General features: G+C 36.6%; 1 protein-coding gene across 3 annotated transcripts in view; it reads left to right on the top strand.

Moving 5' to 3' along the window:
- Positions 1 to 14,233, top strand: part of SLC44A1 (solute carrier family 44 member 1) — a 215,318-nt gene extending 201,085 nt beyond the window's left edge. For 2 of the 3 annotated variants that reach the window (XM_072604140.1, XM_072604143.1), the window contains 2 exons: positions 7,063 to 7,143; positions 11,592 to 14,233. In XM_072604140.1, coding sequence (XP_072460241.1) covers positions 7,063 to 7,143; positions 11,592 to 11,615 — 105 coding nt within the window. In that variant the 3' untranslated portion in view covers positions 11,616 to 14,233. Of the gene's footprint in view, positions 1 to 7,062; positions 7,418 to 11,591 lie in introns of those variants that run through there. The other variant, XM_072604133.1, reaches the window with a different exon arrangement.
- The last annotated feature ends 3,175 nt before the right edge of the window (positions 14,234 to 17,408 follow it).

Here is a 17,408-nt window from a genome sequence, read left to right as displayed (position 1 = left end):
TCTTCCTGTTCATCGTTTCGTATAGCACAATAGTATTCCATTACATTCATATGCCACAATTTATGTAGCCATCCCCTAATTGATGGGCATCCCCTTGATTTCTAGTTTTTGGTCACCACAAAGAGTGCTGCTAGAAATATTTTTTGTACATGTGGGACCCTTTCCCATTTTTATGATCCCTTGGGGATATAGTCCCTTTAACTCCCTTTTAACTTTACTACTTCTTCCCTCCCTTTTAGCTTCCCCTCCCTTCTTCCCCCTTCCCCTCCTACTGCCTATAGAGCTAGTTAGATTTATATTCTTAATTAAGTTTATTGTTTCTCCTTGAACCAAATCAGATGAGAGTACCTCTCAAACAATGCTTATCTCCCTCCCCTCTTTCCCTCTACTATAATATAATTTTGTATGTCTTCCTGTGATGTAATTTACCATTTTCTTCTTCCTCCTTTTCACATCTCCTGTTACAGTCCCTTCGCATATTTAAATCACATTTTTGTTATCACATCACTAATTTTATACCGTTCCCTCTATCTATGTATATCTCTTTTATATTTCATAATAGATATACAATTCTCAAGATTAACAAGTATCATCTTCCCTTATACGGAGGTAAACAGTTTGCCCAAATTGAGTAACAAGTTTTTCTTTTCCCCTGTTTACCTTTTTATGCCTCTCTTGAGACCTGTGTTTGAAGATTGAATTTTCTATTGAGTTCTGGCCTTTTTGTCAGGAAATCCCTTATTTCATTGAATGTCCATCTCCTTGCCTGAAATGTTATGCTGAACTTTGCTGGGTAATAGATTCTTGGTTGTAGTCCCAGCTCCTTTGCCTTATGGAATATCATATTCCAGTTCCTTCTGTCTTCTAATGTAGAAACTGCAAGGTCCTATGTGATCCTGACTATAGCTCCTCGATATTTGAATGGTTTTTTTCTGGCTGCCTGTAGTATTTTCTCCTTTACTTGATAGTTTTGGAATTTGGCAACGATATTTCTTGGTGTTTTTAGTTTGGGATCCCTTTCAGGAGGTGAACAGTGAATTCTTTTGGTGACTATATTGCCCTCTGGATCTAGGACTTTTGGGCAGTTTTCGTTGATGATTTCTTGGAAGATATTGTCCAGGCTCCTTTTTTCATCATTGCCAGTAATTCTTAGATTTTCGCTCCTGAATCTATTTTCCAGGTCAGTTGTTTTTCCAGTAGATATTGTACATTGTACATTTTCTTCTATCTTTTCATTCTTTAGATTTTGTTTAGCTGATTTTTGACGTCTCATAGAATCATTAGCTTCTACTTGCCCAATTCTAATTTTCGTCAAATTGTTTTCTTCAGTTAACTTTTGCATCTCCTTTTCCATCTGTCCAGTTATTCATTTTAAGGAATTATTTTCTCCAGTTAGTTTTTGTACCTCCTTTTCCATTTGTCCCATTTTCCCAGTTAGATTTTGTGCTTCCTTTTCCATTTGTCCAATTTTCCTTTTTAAAAGAGATGTTCTCATCAGTGAATTCTTTTTTCATACTTTTAAAATCATTGGCCAGTTTTTCTTCTATTTCCCTCTTCAGCTCTTCCAAAGGTGCTTTTTGTACATGCGACCAGTTCAGAGTCCCTTCTGAAGTTTCAGATGGGAGTACAACCTCAATACTGACCTCTTTGGTATTCGTGTTTTGGTCCTTGTCCCCATAGAAAGATTCTATGGTCTTTTCTTTCCTGCTTTGCTTCTTACTCGTGATGACGCTTTGTGTATTGTGGCCTCTGGTTCTTTCAGCTAGAAGCTAAAGAACCTGGTGCTGAGCTGGCTGGTGTGAGAAAGCAGAGGCCAGGTGAATTCATTCTTTTTGTGTTTCCACAGATTAGCCCTGGAGCTAGCTTGTTAAGTGTGGGGGAGGGGTGGTCTGGTCATGAGAGGTCTCCTCAGCTGAGCTAGAGCATAGGCAAGCTCAGTGGTTGGTGATCCCGATCTGCCCTAGTGTCTTCCTGTTTCCCTTGGAGTACTGAGGCATGCCTAGGGTCCTGGTGTTGGTGGTTGCAAGGCTCCACCCCCCTGGGGTTCTGAATCTCCTCCTGGTTCACTGAGGTGGGGCTGCCTAGGACAGCTCTGGTCCTCCACCACAGTAAGAGGGATCCTCCTTAGCGATTTTCGTAGTCTCAGGTGCTACGAGACTTGTTTGCCCCTTCTGCTGATCCCACTGTTGCAGGATTTTTCTGGGAAAATATTTTATGGTTCTTTCAAGGTCAACATGGGGAGGAGAGAGTATTTACCAATCACTCTGCCATTTTGGCTCCCAGAAGTTCAAGTAGGTGACTTACAGACATTTAATCTGCGGGCTGATAGTCTCAGGAGCAGCTGCTGCAGATGCCTGGGTCTCCATGGCTCTCACTCACTCGGTTCTGCTGGACTCCTGTCCCAGGCTGATATGCCAGAGATCCCGCAGTGTTGCTGCTGCCTCCAATCGTCCCGGGGCTTTCCTGCTTGGCCCTGCCATGGCAGGGACACGCTGCACTGTGCATGGTGTGTTCCTCCACCCCCACAGAACAGTTCCTTCCTGTTGACCTTCCAGTCTGTCCTGGGCTGTGAATCTGCCACAGTCTATCTCCAGTTGGATTCTGCCTCTCCAAAATTTGGTCAGATTCTCTTTTTAGAGGTATCTGAAGGAGCTTGTCTAAGAGCTTAGGTGAGTAGTTGCTCTCACTCTGCCATCTTGACTCCACCCCTTCTACTGTCCCTCTTGAACATATGTTCAGATCATTCCTTAATTAATACAATCTGTCCAGTTGGACCAGAGGTGTCCAAATTGTACATTCAGATTTCTCTTGTGACTAGAAAGAGGATATCAGCTATCATTATTCTTCACTATCTTTTCCTAAAATGGGTTCTGGACCAAAAAAAAAGGCAAGTTTTCCAAATTCCATTCTCCATCAGTGTTTTCCATCATGTATTGCTGCTATTCTTAAAAGAAGATAATGTTACTAAATATGCCAGAACTTAAGGACAAGTGGATTTGTTTCATAATTTGCTATGAAGAGGTTATTACTTTCTTCCATAAACCAGAACATGAATAATACATGATAAATTATATTTAAACTGTTAGTCACTTGATAGTCTTACTAGATTTTCTTAATAACTGAAGTAATAGAACATCAGTAAGGATTCTTACACAGAGCTTTGCTCTTGAACTGTAAGATAGTTTTGATGTAATATGTTCTATAGAAGATTGAAAGATTAGTATTAAATAATAAATCTGCAAGCATCAGAGCAAATTACTTAATAGGTACATTGTCCTTCATTTTCAAAGAAGACTATGCATCAACGTTAGGTTATGTTACAAGTTATACTACCTAAGTTGTTTGGTTATATGGAAATTTAGTCACTTGAAGCAAGTGAATCATTAAACAAGGCTTGGAAACCTTTTCGATAAACACAAATTATCCTGGTAATGATATTTGTCAAACCAAGACTTGGTAGTTTTATCTCATTTGTAATTAGGCCCTTTTAAAAAGCAAGAGATTATTTTTTTCCTGTTCACAAAAATCTAATCAAATTACTTTTCCTCCTCCAATATGGATTCTGTAGAACCAAATAGAATACTTAATGCAATAGTGTTTTATAGGATACATTCCTTAAGCTTTGGATTAGAAGTGTTTCCCTATAACACATTTCCTTTATCACTACTTCAGACCCTTGTTACTGACATCTGCTGTTTTCATGAATTGCAGTGTTCTTTCAAGGAGAGAATGAGATAGTTATTTGTTATCACTTATTTTTGACCAGCTTAGTAAAGCTGTTATGAAATGTTTACTCCATCCTTCCTTTTCCTGTACCCTATAAGATTGTTTTTTGGGGGGAAAGTTCATTCCATAAAATTTCTTTTGCTATTCTTTACATAACATTTTATATGAGAAAAAAATTAAGAAGAAAAGTCATAGTCTTTTTGACATAGATTAGGTATTTACTCCTTGGAAAGACATTATTTTAGGAAGGCAGTGTAGTGAAGAGAATATTTGACATGGGGATCCAAGCCTGGGCTGCTTTTGTGAACCTTATCAATTCAGGTAACCTTTTTGGGCCTCCATTCCTCATCTGTAAAACAAAGGGGTTGGACTAGATGACATTTGGTGTCACTTCAAACTCTCTATATATTATCCAGTGATCCTTTTTTTAATATTTTATTTTTTCCAATTATATATAAACCTTTTTAACATTCTTTTTTAAAATTTTGAGTTCCAAATTCTCTCCATCTGTCCTTCCCTTCCCCCCTCACTGAGAAGGCATGCAGTTTAATATACATTATACATGTGTGGTCATGCAAAACATATTTCCATATTAGTTATATTGTGAAAGAAAACAGACCAAAAACACTATAAAAGTATGCTTTGATCTGAATTTAGACTCCATCAGTTCTTTCTGTAGAGGTGGATAACATTTCTCCTCATGAGTCCTTCAGAACTGCCTTTGATCATTTGTTGTATTGCTGGGAATAGCCAAGTCATTCAGAGTTGATCATCATACAGTATTGCTGTTACTGTATATACAGTGTTCTCCTGGCTCTGCTCACTTTACTTTGCATCAGTTCATGGAAGTCTCCCCAGATTTTTCTGAAAGCATCCTGCTCATCATTTCTTGTGGCATAATAGTATTCTGTCATAATCATATGCCACAACTTGTGCAACCATCCCCCAATTGATAGTCATCCCCTCAATTTCCAATTCTTTGCCACCATAAAAAGAACTACCATAAATATTTTTGTACATACAGATCCTTTTCCTTTAAAAAAAAAATCTCTTTGAGATACAAACCCAGTAATGGTATTACACAAAGTGTATGCACAGTTTTATAGTCCTTTAGGCATAGTTCCAAATTGTTTTCCAGAATAGTTGGATCAGTTCACCACTCCACCAGCAATGCATTAGTATCCCAGTTTTACCACATCATCTCCGACATTTGTTCTTTTCCTTTTCTGTCATATTAGCCAATCTGATAGGTGTGAAGTAGTACCTCAGAGTAGTTTTAATTTGTATTTCTCCCAGCTATAGTGATTTAGAACATTTTTTCGTGTGACTGTAGATAACTTTGATTTCTTCATCTGAAACTGCCTGTTCATATACTTTGACTATTCCTCAACTGGGGAATGATTTGTATTCCTAGAAATTTGGCTCCATAGTCTGTCTGTCTGTCTGTCTGTCTCTCTCTCTCTCTCTCTCTCTCTCTCTCTGTCTCCATATATATATATATATACATACATTTGTATGTATATATATTTGAGAAATAAAGCCTTTATCAGAGAAATTTACTGTAAATTTCTCCCGTCCTCCCTCTCCCTCCCTCTCTCTCCCTTTCTATTCTTGGCTGCATGAGTTTTATATATGCAAAAACTTTTTAATTTCATGTAATTGAAATTATCTATTTTACATCCTATAATGCTCTTTATCTCTAATTTGGTCATAAATTATTCCCTTACCCATAGATCTGACAAGTACACTATTCTATGCTTCCCTTTATGGTGTCACCCTTTATGTCTAAACCATGTATTGATTTTGACCTTACGTTGCTATGTAGTGTGAGATGTTGATCTGTACCTAGTTTCTGCCGAACTGTTTTCCAGTTTTTCCAGTCAAATAGTGAGTTCTTGTCCCAAAATCTTCAATCTTTGGATTTATAAAACACTAAATTACTATGGTCATTTAGTAGTATGTATTGTGTACATAATCTGTTCCACTGACACACCACTGTATTCCATATCCAGTATTAGATTGCTTTCATAATTACCACTTTGTAATACAATTTGAGCTCTGGTACAGCTGAGCCATCTTCCTTCACATTTTTTTCACTGATTCCCTTAAAATACATGATCTTTTGCTCTTCCAGGTGAATTTAGTTATTATTTTTCTAGCTCTATAAAATAATTTCTTGGTAGTTTGACTGTTATGGTACTGAATAGGTAAATTAATTTAAGCAGGATTGTCATTTTCATTATATTGGTTCAATAAGTAATTAATATTTTTCCAGTTGTTTAGATTTGATTTTATTTGTGTGAAAAGTGTTTCATAGTTGTATCCATATATTTCCTGAGTTTGTCTTGTAGACTCCCAAATATTTTATATTGCCTGAAGTTACTTTAAATGGAATTTGTCTTTTTATCTCTTGCTGCTAGACTTTGTTGGTAATATCATAGAAATGTTGATGATCTATCTGGGTTTATTTTATATCCTGCAACTTTGCTAAAGTTGTTAATTATTTCAAGTAGTTTTTTAGTTGATTCTCTAGGATTCTCCAAGAATCATGTCATCTGAAAAGAGTGATAGTTTTGTTTCCTCATTGCCTAATTCCTTCAGTTTCTTTTTCTTTTCTTATAGCATTTCTAGTATGGTATTGAATAATAGTGGTGATAATGGGTATCCTTGCTTCAACTCTGATCTTATTGGGAAGACTTCTATCTAATCTTCATTACAGATAATGTTTACTGATGCTTATAGGTAGATAGTGCTTCTCATTTTAAGGAAAGCTCCATTTATTCCTATGCTTTCTAGTGTTTTTAATAGGAATGAATGTTGTATTTTGTCAAAAGCTTCTGCATCTATTGAGATAATGATATGATTTTTGTTGTTTTTGCTATTGATATGGGTCAGTAATGCTGATAGTTTTCGTAATATTGAACTAGCCCTGAATTCTTGGTATAAACTCCACCTGGTCATAGTATATGATCTTTGTGATATATTGCTGTAATCTACTTGCTAATATTTAATTTAAAATTTTTGCATCCATATTCAAGATATCACCTATAATTTTCTTTCTTTGTTTATTATCCACTGATTCTTGAACCATAATTAAATATTCACTTTTACAGATTTGAGCACAGATCATAATCATAATGCATTCTAGTTGGGAAAATTTTGCAGCTTTTTTGTGTGTCACTAAATGTTGTTTATTGGCACCTTCTTATGCCCTTCCTTTGCAGCCCTGGGTAAGCTGGCATATTGGAATTAGGGATTTAGATGCCCTTTATACTTAATCTACTTACTTACTAAAAGTAAATGAGATTATAAAATATGTTGCCTCTTATTTTTCAGGAATTTGTGGAGAACAGTAGAAAATCCATGAAAGAGGCTGGTAAGGGAGGGGCTGCTGATTCCAGAGAGCTAAAACCGATGGTAGGTGGAGATGAGGAGGTGACCACCCTCCACGAATTTCACTTTTGCTTCCTCCCCCTCTCTGTCTTCACTGACTGCACGTCTTCTGGAGATGCTTATGTTGTCTGCATTACTCAGGATGTTCTGCTTTTTCTCTTTGTGTGCTTACCCATCACTTGGATAGCTGAGTTTCTGTCACAAATGAGATCATCTTCTGTCAAAGTAAGCTGAAAGGAACTGCAATTTTTAATGCATTAAAAAAAAAAACACCACTATCATAATATTTTAATTCTCATGCTTGGTTGGGTTGCCTCTTTTGAATAAGTACAACATAAGTACTGGGGCTGAAATTTTGGTTATGTATTTTCAAAAACAAGGGTAAAGTTATATGTATTTTAGCAAATCCTTTCTGACTTCAGACAATCTTGTGTTCTCATTGATATGATTATTGCCTTCACAAATAAAGATCACAGTTACTCTGTGTGTCCTTGTGAACAGTATTCATGAGGAACTCTGCCCTTCACCCCCCAAATCCTGAGAGCCAACTTACCTAGACTGGTCCCCTGGAAGCTAGTTTGGAAGGACCTTCCAGACCTGGTATTCTGCTGGTAAAGGTTGTGGAGACCTAGGGTAACCTCCTTGTATGCGGTAGTGGAAGAGGACATTAATGAAGGCAGTTCCTTTCAACATGCTGAAATGCACATTTCCCCATTTGTTTCTATTGTACTATTTATGTTGCAGTATTTTCTTCTGCTGACTTTTTGTTTCCTCAGCTGTACTTTCTTTATATTTCATAGATTCCATTTTGCAGCAGTGACTTTGGCAGGATAGTTTAAAAAATACATACATACATACATACATACATATATATACATATATATATGTATATATATACAGATAAGAAGAAAACTTTGTTTTTCTGTTGTTCTTTTTAGTCATAGTAGGGACAAACTACCCCCAGTTGAGATGACTTTACGTAATCAAATGTTCCATTGTTTTTTAAAAATGCCTTAACATTAAATAATCAGTGCAACAGGTTCTTGAGTTACTACACTGATCAGAATGCCATCCCTTTTAGAATGAAATGCCTCCGTAATAGCATATTTTGAGCCTCACCTAAGAGACTCATGGTTCTTAAAAGTAGCATGTATAATTTCAGGTTATCCAACTATTTAGAAGATGAAGGTACTTTAAATTAAATCTAACATCCCTTTTTAGGACCCCAAATCTAAGAACTTTCATCTCCTCTTTTCCTACATTTTCATAAAGTATTGGGTTTGTAGGTAGTTAGCCCAAAGAAATGTTTTTTACTTTTCTTTGCACTAACTTAAGCATCAAGATTAAGAATAAATTGGAAAGTCTAATAAAGATGTCCACCTAAATTTCTAAAAGAAAACTTGGTTTAACCTATAGAATAATTCAATTCAACAAGCATTTATAGAGCGCTTGTTAATAATCAAAGTACCATACCAGATCCTGGCAAAATAAAATGATAGGTAAAACATGGGCCCTTTCCTAGTGGAGCTCATGCTCTAAGAGAGAAAAACAAACACAAATAATTAATGCATGATGAGTAAGAAAGGTACAGAGGATGATGTGAGGGGGGAATTGGAACAAAGATCAATACTGAGTAGAAAGGGTCAGGTGGGGGTGGAGGGAAGGTTTCATGGAACAATTGACTTCTGAGCTAAGTTTTAAAGGGTTCCAAAAGGTAGGGTCGCTCAGTCTTTCAAAATCCAAATTAACTGAAAGTCTTCAAAACCTTTGGATATGAGCTCTTTGGGGATGGTGAATAAGGTTATCTCTATACTCACTAAATCCCCAGGACCTATTACAGTAGTGCTTAAAATAAAGATATATTGAAGACGGTGATGCATCCCAGGATGGGGCAGAGGGAGATAAACACAATGATATATTATCAGACTTTATTTAAGTATCTGCTGGATGCTTACGACCCAGTAAGACCTTATTTCCCTATATTATATCCCATCTCTCACATATATGCAGATATATTCTTTGCTGTGAACATTCTGAATGTTTAAAATGTTTTCCTCATATAATTCTCCATGTCAGGATTCCTCAACTTTATCACCTCTCCCTTTATCCATTTGGTTCCTGTTTTAATGTCATAATATATCCCACCTCTAACCCCTTATCCACAGTCACCACCATAATTTAGGTCCCACCAGCACTTTTGTAATAGCCTTCTAATTGGTCTCCCTGCTTCCAGTGTGTCCCACTCTTCAATATATAGTCTCCCTACAGCTGCCAAAATAGTACTAAAAAATGGACCAGGACATGTCCTTTCCCTAATCAGAAACCTTCATCGTCTCTCACTTTTGCAAATAAAAAATACCAACTCATCAGCCTGACATTAGGGCTCTCTACATTCTGCTTCCAAACAGCCTTTCCAGCCATCCCGAGTGGTCTGTCTCCTATCCCTGTACACTTGCCCACATTGCCCTCTCTGGTCAGGATGTGCACCCCCTTCGTGCCCAACTCGCCCAATTCTTATTTTCCTCCGAGATTGGGCAACTCTTGTGAAGTCTCCCCTGGTGGCCTTTCTGTTTGGCCCCTATAAATTGTCAGCATCCTTTCCCTCCTCTGATTACCCTGTATTTGTGTTTTTGTGTATATGAATGCTACGAGGACAAAGACTGTTTGGCTTTTGTCTTTGTGTTGCCAGCACCTAGCACAATACCATATACGTATTAGATAGTAAATGTTTGTTGTATTGAATTGAATCGGTACTTTTTTTACTTACTTTGAAATACCAGCTACTGCTGTTATTAAAAGCTTCTCCTAAACCAAGCTCCCATTGGCATTTCTAAGGCAGATAAGCAACATTCAGATGCTTTTCATTGGGCAAGATTAGGGGAAGGGAGAACAATTCACAACTCTCTTGGCAAGTTGCCATTCATTTTCCCCTCCGCTTTCTTTGTATGTTTCAAGTGGACTGTGGGTACAGAGATGTTTTACCTGAAAAAAAAATCTGCTGAAGACAGAAAAGTAAGCTGGCTGCTTCAGCTAGCTGGTTCTCTTTGTTAAGGATCAAAAGTTCCAAAGTTCAAAATCTGAAACCTGAAACCCTAAATATTAACACCATTTTTCTTGCAAATCATTTCTTTATTCTTTGCATGCCGCCTCTCTCACTAACACTTTTACCTTAATTTGAAGTGTTTTTTGAACCCTCTGCTTTGAGGAATTAAGAAAGGGAGATCTTAACCTTAAGAGATCTAAATTTCAGTTAGCTTTGCCATTGTTGGCTATATAATTCTGGAAGTTACTTTTTTTTTTAGCATAAATGAGGAATAGAAATCTCACAATTCAAGGAAGCTTACTTAAAGTATTAAATTCAGACTTAGGTGTTATGACTCCATCTAGCCTCTTTCTGATACCATCAACCCCAGTCCAGCTTTGGAATTGTGTGAAATAGTCAAGTGTGTAAGTCAGTGTTTATCGCTGTAAAATTATTTTTTTTTTCTGTTAACGCAGCTGCCTCCTACCTTTGTCTCAATTATAGCACAAATAAGATGGCTTTTTAAAATGTGAATACTTTTTTATTTTAGCATTGTCATCTCCTTCCCGTTTTCTTTCTGCCAAGCCCAGCACCTCATCTTTTACATACCAAAGGTCCCACTGGTTTGTTTTTTTTGTAACCAGCTAGCAGGAGTAGATCATTTTCAGTGTTCTCACAAGTCACAGTTCTATAAAGATGGCCTGTAAGTGGTCAAAAAGGAAAAGTACATGTCATTGCTTGGCTTAGAAATATTTTTAAGATACTAGAAATATTACATATTATTCATATTTTCATAGTTAAGTTTATTCTGTGATCCCTTTGGAGATAATTCTATATGAGATTATCATTATTTTGTCACCTTTCTGGAAATACTGCTATTTCATGGGTACTGTATACATCCCATATTTTTAGGAATTATTTTAAACCTAGAAAATAGTAAGGCTCTAAAATTTCCTTTAGAAAGGAGTTAACTGAAATAAATGTTAAACCTACTCCTTGTATGATAGTGGACAAAACCATACTATTGTTAAAATATTTTGAAAGTTTATGAAATCTCTGCATTCCCATGGAGAAGTTTTTGGTGAAATTAATCACATATTATGGAAAATAACCGATGTAGTCAATAGGTTTGGAAATAAATGTTTCTACCTCCTGTTTCCTATGGATTTTGGAGAGAAGTAAAATGTTGTTGGAAAGGAGTAGGGAGAGGCAGGATGTTCCTGCTAAATCAAGGATGCAGTCGACATTTATTAAGCACTTACTTTAAGCAGAGCTCTACATAGTTAGTTGCTAAGAATAAGGTGGTTCAAGGCAGCTTCAGGAAGAAGACCCTTTCCATCCATTCTGCTCTGTCGCTTTTTATTCTCGTTTTTTGCATTTATGACATCACTTGTGGTGTTCTTTAATGATGCCTGTCTAAGACTGTACTTTGTATGACTTTGTTTTCTAGGCTTCGGGAGCAAGTTCAGCTTGAATCTAGCCGACCATTACGGAACCCATTGACATTCCAAAACCATATATATACATATATATGTATTTGTGTATGTGTGTATATATATATGTATATGTATACATAATCAGCCAAAATCAGAGAAAAGGAACAGGGATTTAATACTTTTTTTAAGATTATTTTTGTCAAACATGTACTCCTTTCATACGGGTGGCTTTTACAGGCAATTTTAGTCATTTAGTTTTTTCAATAGTAATTGTATTAATGGAAATGTTAAGATTCATATCTGATGAAGATTTTTAATAACTTAGAGGAGGATTTAGTTATAGTTATCTTAAGTAAAAATATTAGACCAAACTCTTAGTCCAAAATATTAAAACTTGTTAATTGGGTCAAATTCCCCCAGGTATGCATTATATCCAGAATGTGTTTTACTGATTCATAAGTCCAAATGAGTGGGACAGACTATTTTGACATATATATATGTATATAGACACATACATATATATGCATATGTATGTGTGTGTGTGTGTGTGTATATATATATATATATATACATATATTTCAGATAAATTAGACATTAATTTAAATCCTTGCCTTTAAAAAGCTTCTCTGTACAAGGAAGTCATGAGATTGGATGGCATTTTACATACAAATGGGCCCAGAATGAATTTCCATTCAAATTCATGAATTTATTAGCTATCATTAAAAAGTAACCAGATCCTCAGGTATTTTTAGATGGCCCTTAAAACATATATCAAAGGGAATAGAAAAAAGGAATAGATATTTTCTAATGTAAACTTTTTTTTCTTATTGTATCACTTTTTCCTTTTCTTTTTGATTTCAGTAGCTTCCTCTGTACTTCTGTACCCTGGCCTTGAAGGGCATCCGTTCCCTAAACAAACAGCTGAACAAACTGCCAACTATGAAAGTTGAGCATTTAAATTTCTGTTTCTTGATTTTGCTGACTTAATCATGCTGGTAGAAAGAAAACAGGGACAGAAATGTAACACAAAAATTACTTAAAGCTTTTGTGACTTTGAGTCAGTTCTAGGAACTATCCATTGACTTCAGGATAAATGGCCATTTTATTTCATTGCTTGTGATCAAGTGTGTAAACCATGTCGCCCCAGCCTGGCAGGTGCTTCTCGCTATGAAAATCGTGGAGTATCCAGTGACTACAAAAGAACTGGTTCATGTTTTGTTTTTCAAAAGTTGAACATTTCTTTGGTTTTATTTCAACTCTCGAAGCTTACCAGATATGAATGGCTAATATTCCATTGTTCTGCTTGTTGTAATGGTGAATGCTTTAAAACAAAGTGTATTTGCTAAGAATAATTCATGATCTCTTTATGCGATAACTCCTTTTTGTTACAATTTTTTTAAAAAAGCTATTTTTGTTAATGTAAAGCAAATATTTCAGAGCAGAATTTTTAAACTTATTGCACTAAATACAGGCTCTGTAAGAAAAATAACGCCTCAGCATTTTATCATTCCATAGAAAGAGAATCTTTTGAAAGAAAGCATGCCTTCCTATCAAGCTTAGACAATGGATTAGAGTGGTGTGTATGAATGTACGTACTGTTAATTGTCACCAGGACTTCATAAGCAGCTGTTTGCTAATGTGCTTCCTTTCAAAGGATTGGACCTTTAAATTGCTACAGAAGGTAACTTGTATTTTTTTTAATGAGTTTGTGCTCTTTACTCAAGGTAAGCTAGCCAAATGCCTTGATTTTATTTTTAAGGCTCAAAGCAACATTTCTGATTTTTTCAGAATCTTAGTAATAAGAATCTGAATTATAAAAAAATGCAGTTTAGGGCTCATGTCTTGAAAGGATCAGGGGAAGCTAACTGTGAGAATCCTTGTTTGAAGTCAGTAATTCTCCAGAAGTTAACTTCCACAGTTTAAACAGTATCGTTCATTTCTATATGCAATATGGTATAGAGGAAAGAGCACTAGAATTAAAGTCAGAAGGCCTGGGTTCAAGTCCCAGCTCAACTACAGATGATTTATGTGACTATGGGCAAGTCATTGGCCTCCCTGGACCTCAGTTACCTCAGATTTAAAATGAGGATGTTGAACTAGATTATCTCTTAAGGTCCTTTCCTCCTTTAAGTCCTATAACTCAGTAATTTGGAATGGCAAGGATATATTCATGGAACTAGCCAAATTCTAGTTCAGATTGATGCAAAGAAAAAATCAATGTTCCATTTGAATGCAGAAGGACATCAGCTCCATAACTGTCTCCGATTTTTGACAATTTTAAGAACATTGGCAACCAAATTAAGGATTGAGATGAAAGTATGAAAGATTGAGCGCCAGAACTGAAGGGATTACAAATTATCAGCACTTCAGGAAGTGTCACCCCCCCATGCCATCCCCATCCCCCATTGCCTGATGGGAGCCCAGGATTGGGAGTCTTAGGTTCTGCTCACTTGGACGTCCTGACATCATGGATTCTCGCTGCTCCCTGTTCCATATGCTTGCAGCCTCTGCTGTTGGGAAGCCACCAGAAATGCTTTCTTAATATCATTTGCAACTAGAACTGTAATCAGAAAGAAATTTTGTATTTTTGTATAACTTGACTGTGTGCCATTTTATATAAGAGGCCCTGTTTTACAAATAAATTTTGTTTTACTAACACTGTGTTTAGAGATTATGGTCAACACTTTTCTATGGTTAAATGTAATGTTGAAGTCAGAAAATTAATGCCAAGGTAGTCACCCTTAATAAAGCAGTGTGTAAATTCGTGTGCATATATAGAATATATATGTATGTTTATATATATATATATATATATATTTTTATATACAGGTTGAAATATATATGTATATATCACACAGTCACATACAGATATATGGTTAAATTGCTAGTTTCTTTTCCACTTCCATACCAATTCCATTCTTTGCCTAATCAGAACAAAGCCTCACACGACTCTTCCTAGCAATATGTAAAGTTTTGATTTGATTTTTTGGATAAAATAACACTGCTGTCTTTCATTCATTGCAAATCGTCCCACAACTAGATAGAGGCTGCTTTCTTGCTGTCCACCTATGGCCTCCATCTCTTGACCAAGTGAGAAAACTAAGATAGGTTGAAAATTAAAATTGTCTTTAAAATATGATTCCCTGAGCAGTTTTCACTATCTTGTGCTTAGCACAATGACTTTCATCTGCCTGCAAAATGGAACTTCAGAGCTCCCTCCATGGTGGATCTTTTTGGAGGGAAATTCTCATAGCATTGCCAGTGTTCTCAACGAATTCTGCCAGTGTTAGAGACCATTTCTGACAAGCGATCGCCAGGGCTCCATTGTGTGGTTATGTTTCCAAATTCGTTGTTCTGCTTCTAGGAAGAGGAGATGCTACTGAAGTAATTTCAGGTAAAAGAAGCTAAAGGAAGCAAAGACTTCTGTCATATAGGGGAGCTTCGGCATTTCGGCCAGAGTATATAGAGTGCAAAACAGATTGTTTCTTTAAATAATTTAGTCCATTTTAAAGGGACTAAAACTAAGATTTTGATCCTGCTCTCAGCTTCATGAAGTTTAGCATCTCTTGAGCTTCAAGAGACCTAAGTGGGAGTTACTACTTAAAGTTTTTCCAATGTCTGAGCTGGGTGAAACTTGTAGAAGCTCTCTACTACTCCCACTAAAGTTCTCTTTACAAGAAAAAAAAATGCTAGAAATCAATGGCTCATTTATGGAAAAGCTCTCACTATTATTTTTTTTTCAGCAAAGGGGCATCAAGCAGCTGAGTGTAAGCTCTCCTCTGCCCCTCTGATCTCAGCATCTGCCAAGGGCATCCTTGCTTTCCCAGGGCAGGGATTCAGGATCTCACCTGGACAGTGGGGTTGGTGAGGATTTAAACCCCTTCCTTTGTCCTGAGCTATTTTATCTCCAGAATGACACCACTCCCTCTTCCTCCAAGCAGCTGCCATCTCTGTACTAACCATGTGTATCCAAGGACATATCACCACTTCTGAGACTTCAGCCTTTGTTCTGCAACTAGCCACTAGGTTCATGATCAAAATAGCCCAAGATCCATCCCTGCTTGGAAAATATATTTCTGAGGTCAGTTCCAAACCTAGGGTTGCCAGTTATAATTACTTTATTTAATTCTATATTGGAGATTACTATGGGGAAAGGTTGACTCACTTTGGCATCTAGGATGGACTTTTAATAAAAGTGCATCAGGAGGTTCTCCTTGACCATTTTGACCAAGGTGGTAACCAAAATGCTGAATACAAATGAACACACACGCACACATGCACACACACACATATAGAGTCTTCTACATTTGTTCCTGCATTCCCCTTACTCTTCATTTTTAGAGCCCTTTCTCTCGGGACAAAACCCAACAGTCTCAGAGAACAAGCCTCCTGATTGAAATAGTCTTTCTTCCAAAAGGGCTTGAGATTTACCCTTGAATAAGCCTCGACTCTCCAACTGCTGGTTTTCCCCTGCTAATCAGTGGTCCTTGTCCTTTCTCAGCCTGTTCCTAGTAGGTTCCGTCAGGCAGAAACACCCTAGACTCCAATATCTTGTCAGTATGCCTGCTTGCAGTTAATTTGTGGATTCTTTTTTTATGTTCACACTGAGAAACAACAGTTGCGCTGTTATGACTCGCTAGGAGTTGTTCATATGTGTTCTGTGAATGTTTATTGGCATATTGTGGATCCATAATACTGAATGCGTATGGCAGAGGTTAGTGTGTTATGTTTTCACAGCATAAAGCACCTTTTGCATTGAATGCATATGAATGTATTTTTGTGTATTTAAAGAATGCATGTTAATCTTTTCAGAAGTACTTACTGTTCATATACAGTCACTTTTTTGAATCAACCAATTCTTGTTTAATGGGACCAAGCCCACATTTTGAAAAAGCAGCTTGGGTAGGGTTCATTTTACAAATGGGATCTTTATTGAGGGTGCCAAAAGAAACTGTAAAACTAGCAAACTTGGGGGATGGGGAACAAAACATGTTGTATACTCTTATGACTTTAAAAAGTCAAAAATTTAGTAGGTTTCTGGGCCAAATTGTGATACTTCAGTGTTTCACCAAGAGGGAAATTTACATCTCAGATTTTAATCTTTGAAAATAGCCCATGTCCTATAGAAAACTTAAATGAAAGTTTTTAAAACTAAAAAATTTCCATGGGAAGCTGTTCTTTTCTAAGGAATCCCTCTTCCTGCCTGTACCACACCTGAGGTTTTTATATTCTAAAGAACAAAAAACTTTCCGGAGTTTTATGGCATGAACAATCGTCACTTTTTGTAAGCTACATGAAAAGGATTTCAATTCGACATTTTCTATGATATTTCATTAGTAAATATAACAAACTTATTTAAAAAAATTAAAAAGGCACCCAGATGTTTGGCTAACTTTCCCCTGCAGTTTTGATACCCAGTTTTATCAAATGGTATTTCCTAAAGGGCAAACTACTCTGACCAGGGGACTCAACTCAACTTTTAAGAGAAAGTGTCCAAGTTCACAGATGACCTAACCAGGACCTGTATGTGGGTAAAGACATTATAGTTTGCAAATGTCTCAATTTTTTTTCACCTTTACCTGACAAGACCCAAATTCAGTGTTTCATCTTCTGGCAAACTTTTTGGCAGCTTTTCCTCAAAAATATACAAATAAGGCCACCACATACTAACCTGTTAGCCTGTTTTTAAATTTATCCTCAGCCCAAGTGGTGATGCCAGTTGGAGACCATGGCTCTTGTTGTCTACAGTCACTCTCCTTCTCTGATCATTATTTCTAGCTAACTTCCTGCCAGCCTAAGAAGTACAGGCATCATGAATTTAGACAATAAAT

The sequence above is a fragment of the Notamacropus eugenii genome, chromosome 1, assembly GCF_028372415.1.
Source record: "Notamacropus eugenii isolate mMacEug1 chromosome 1, mMacEug1.pri_v2, whole genome shotgun sequence".
NCBI lineage: Eukaryota > Metazoa > Chordata > Mammalia > Diprotodontia > Macropodidae > Notamacropus > Notamacropus eugenii.
The sequence above is the reverse complement of the archived record's forward strand: the minus strand, read 5'-3'. Positions and strand labels throughout refer to the sequence as shown.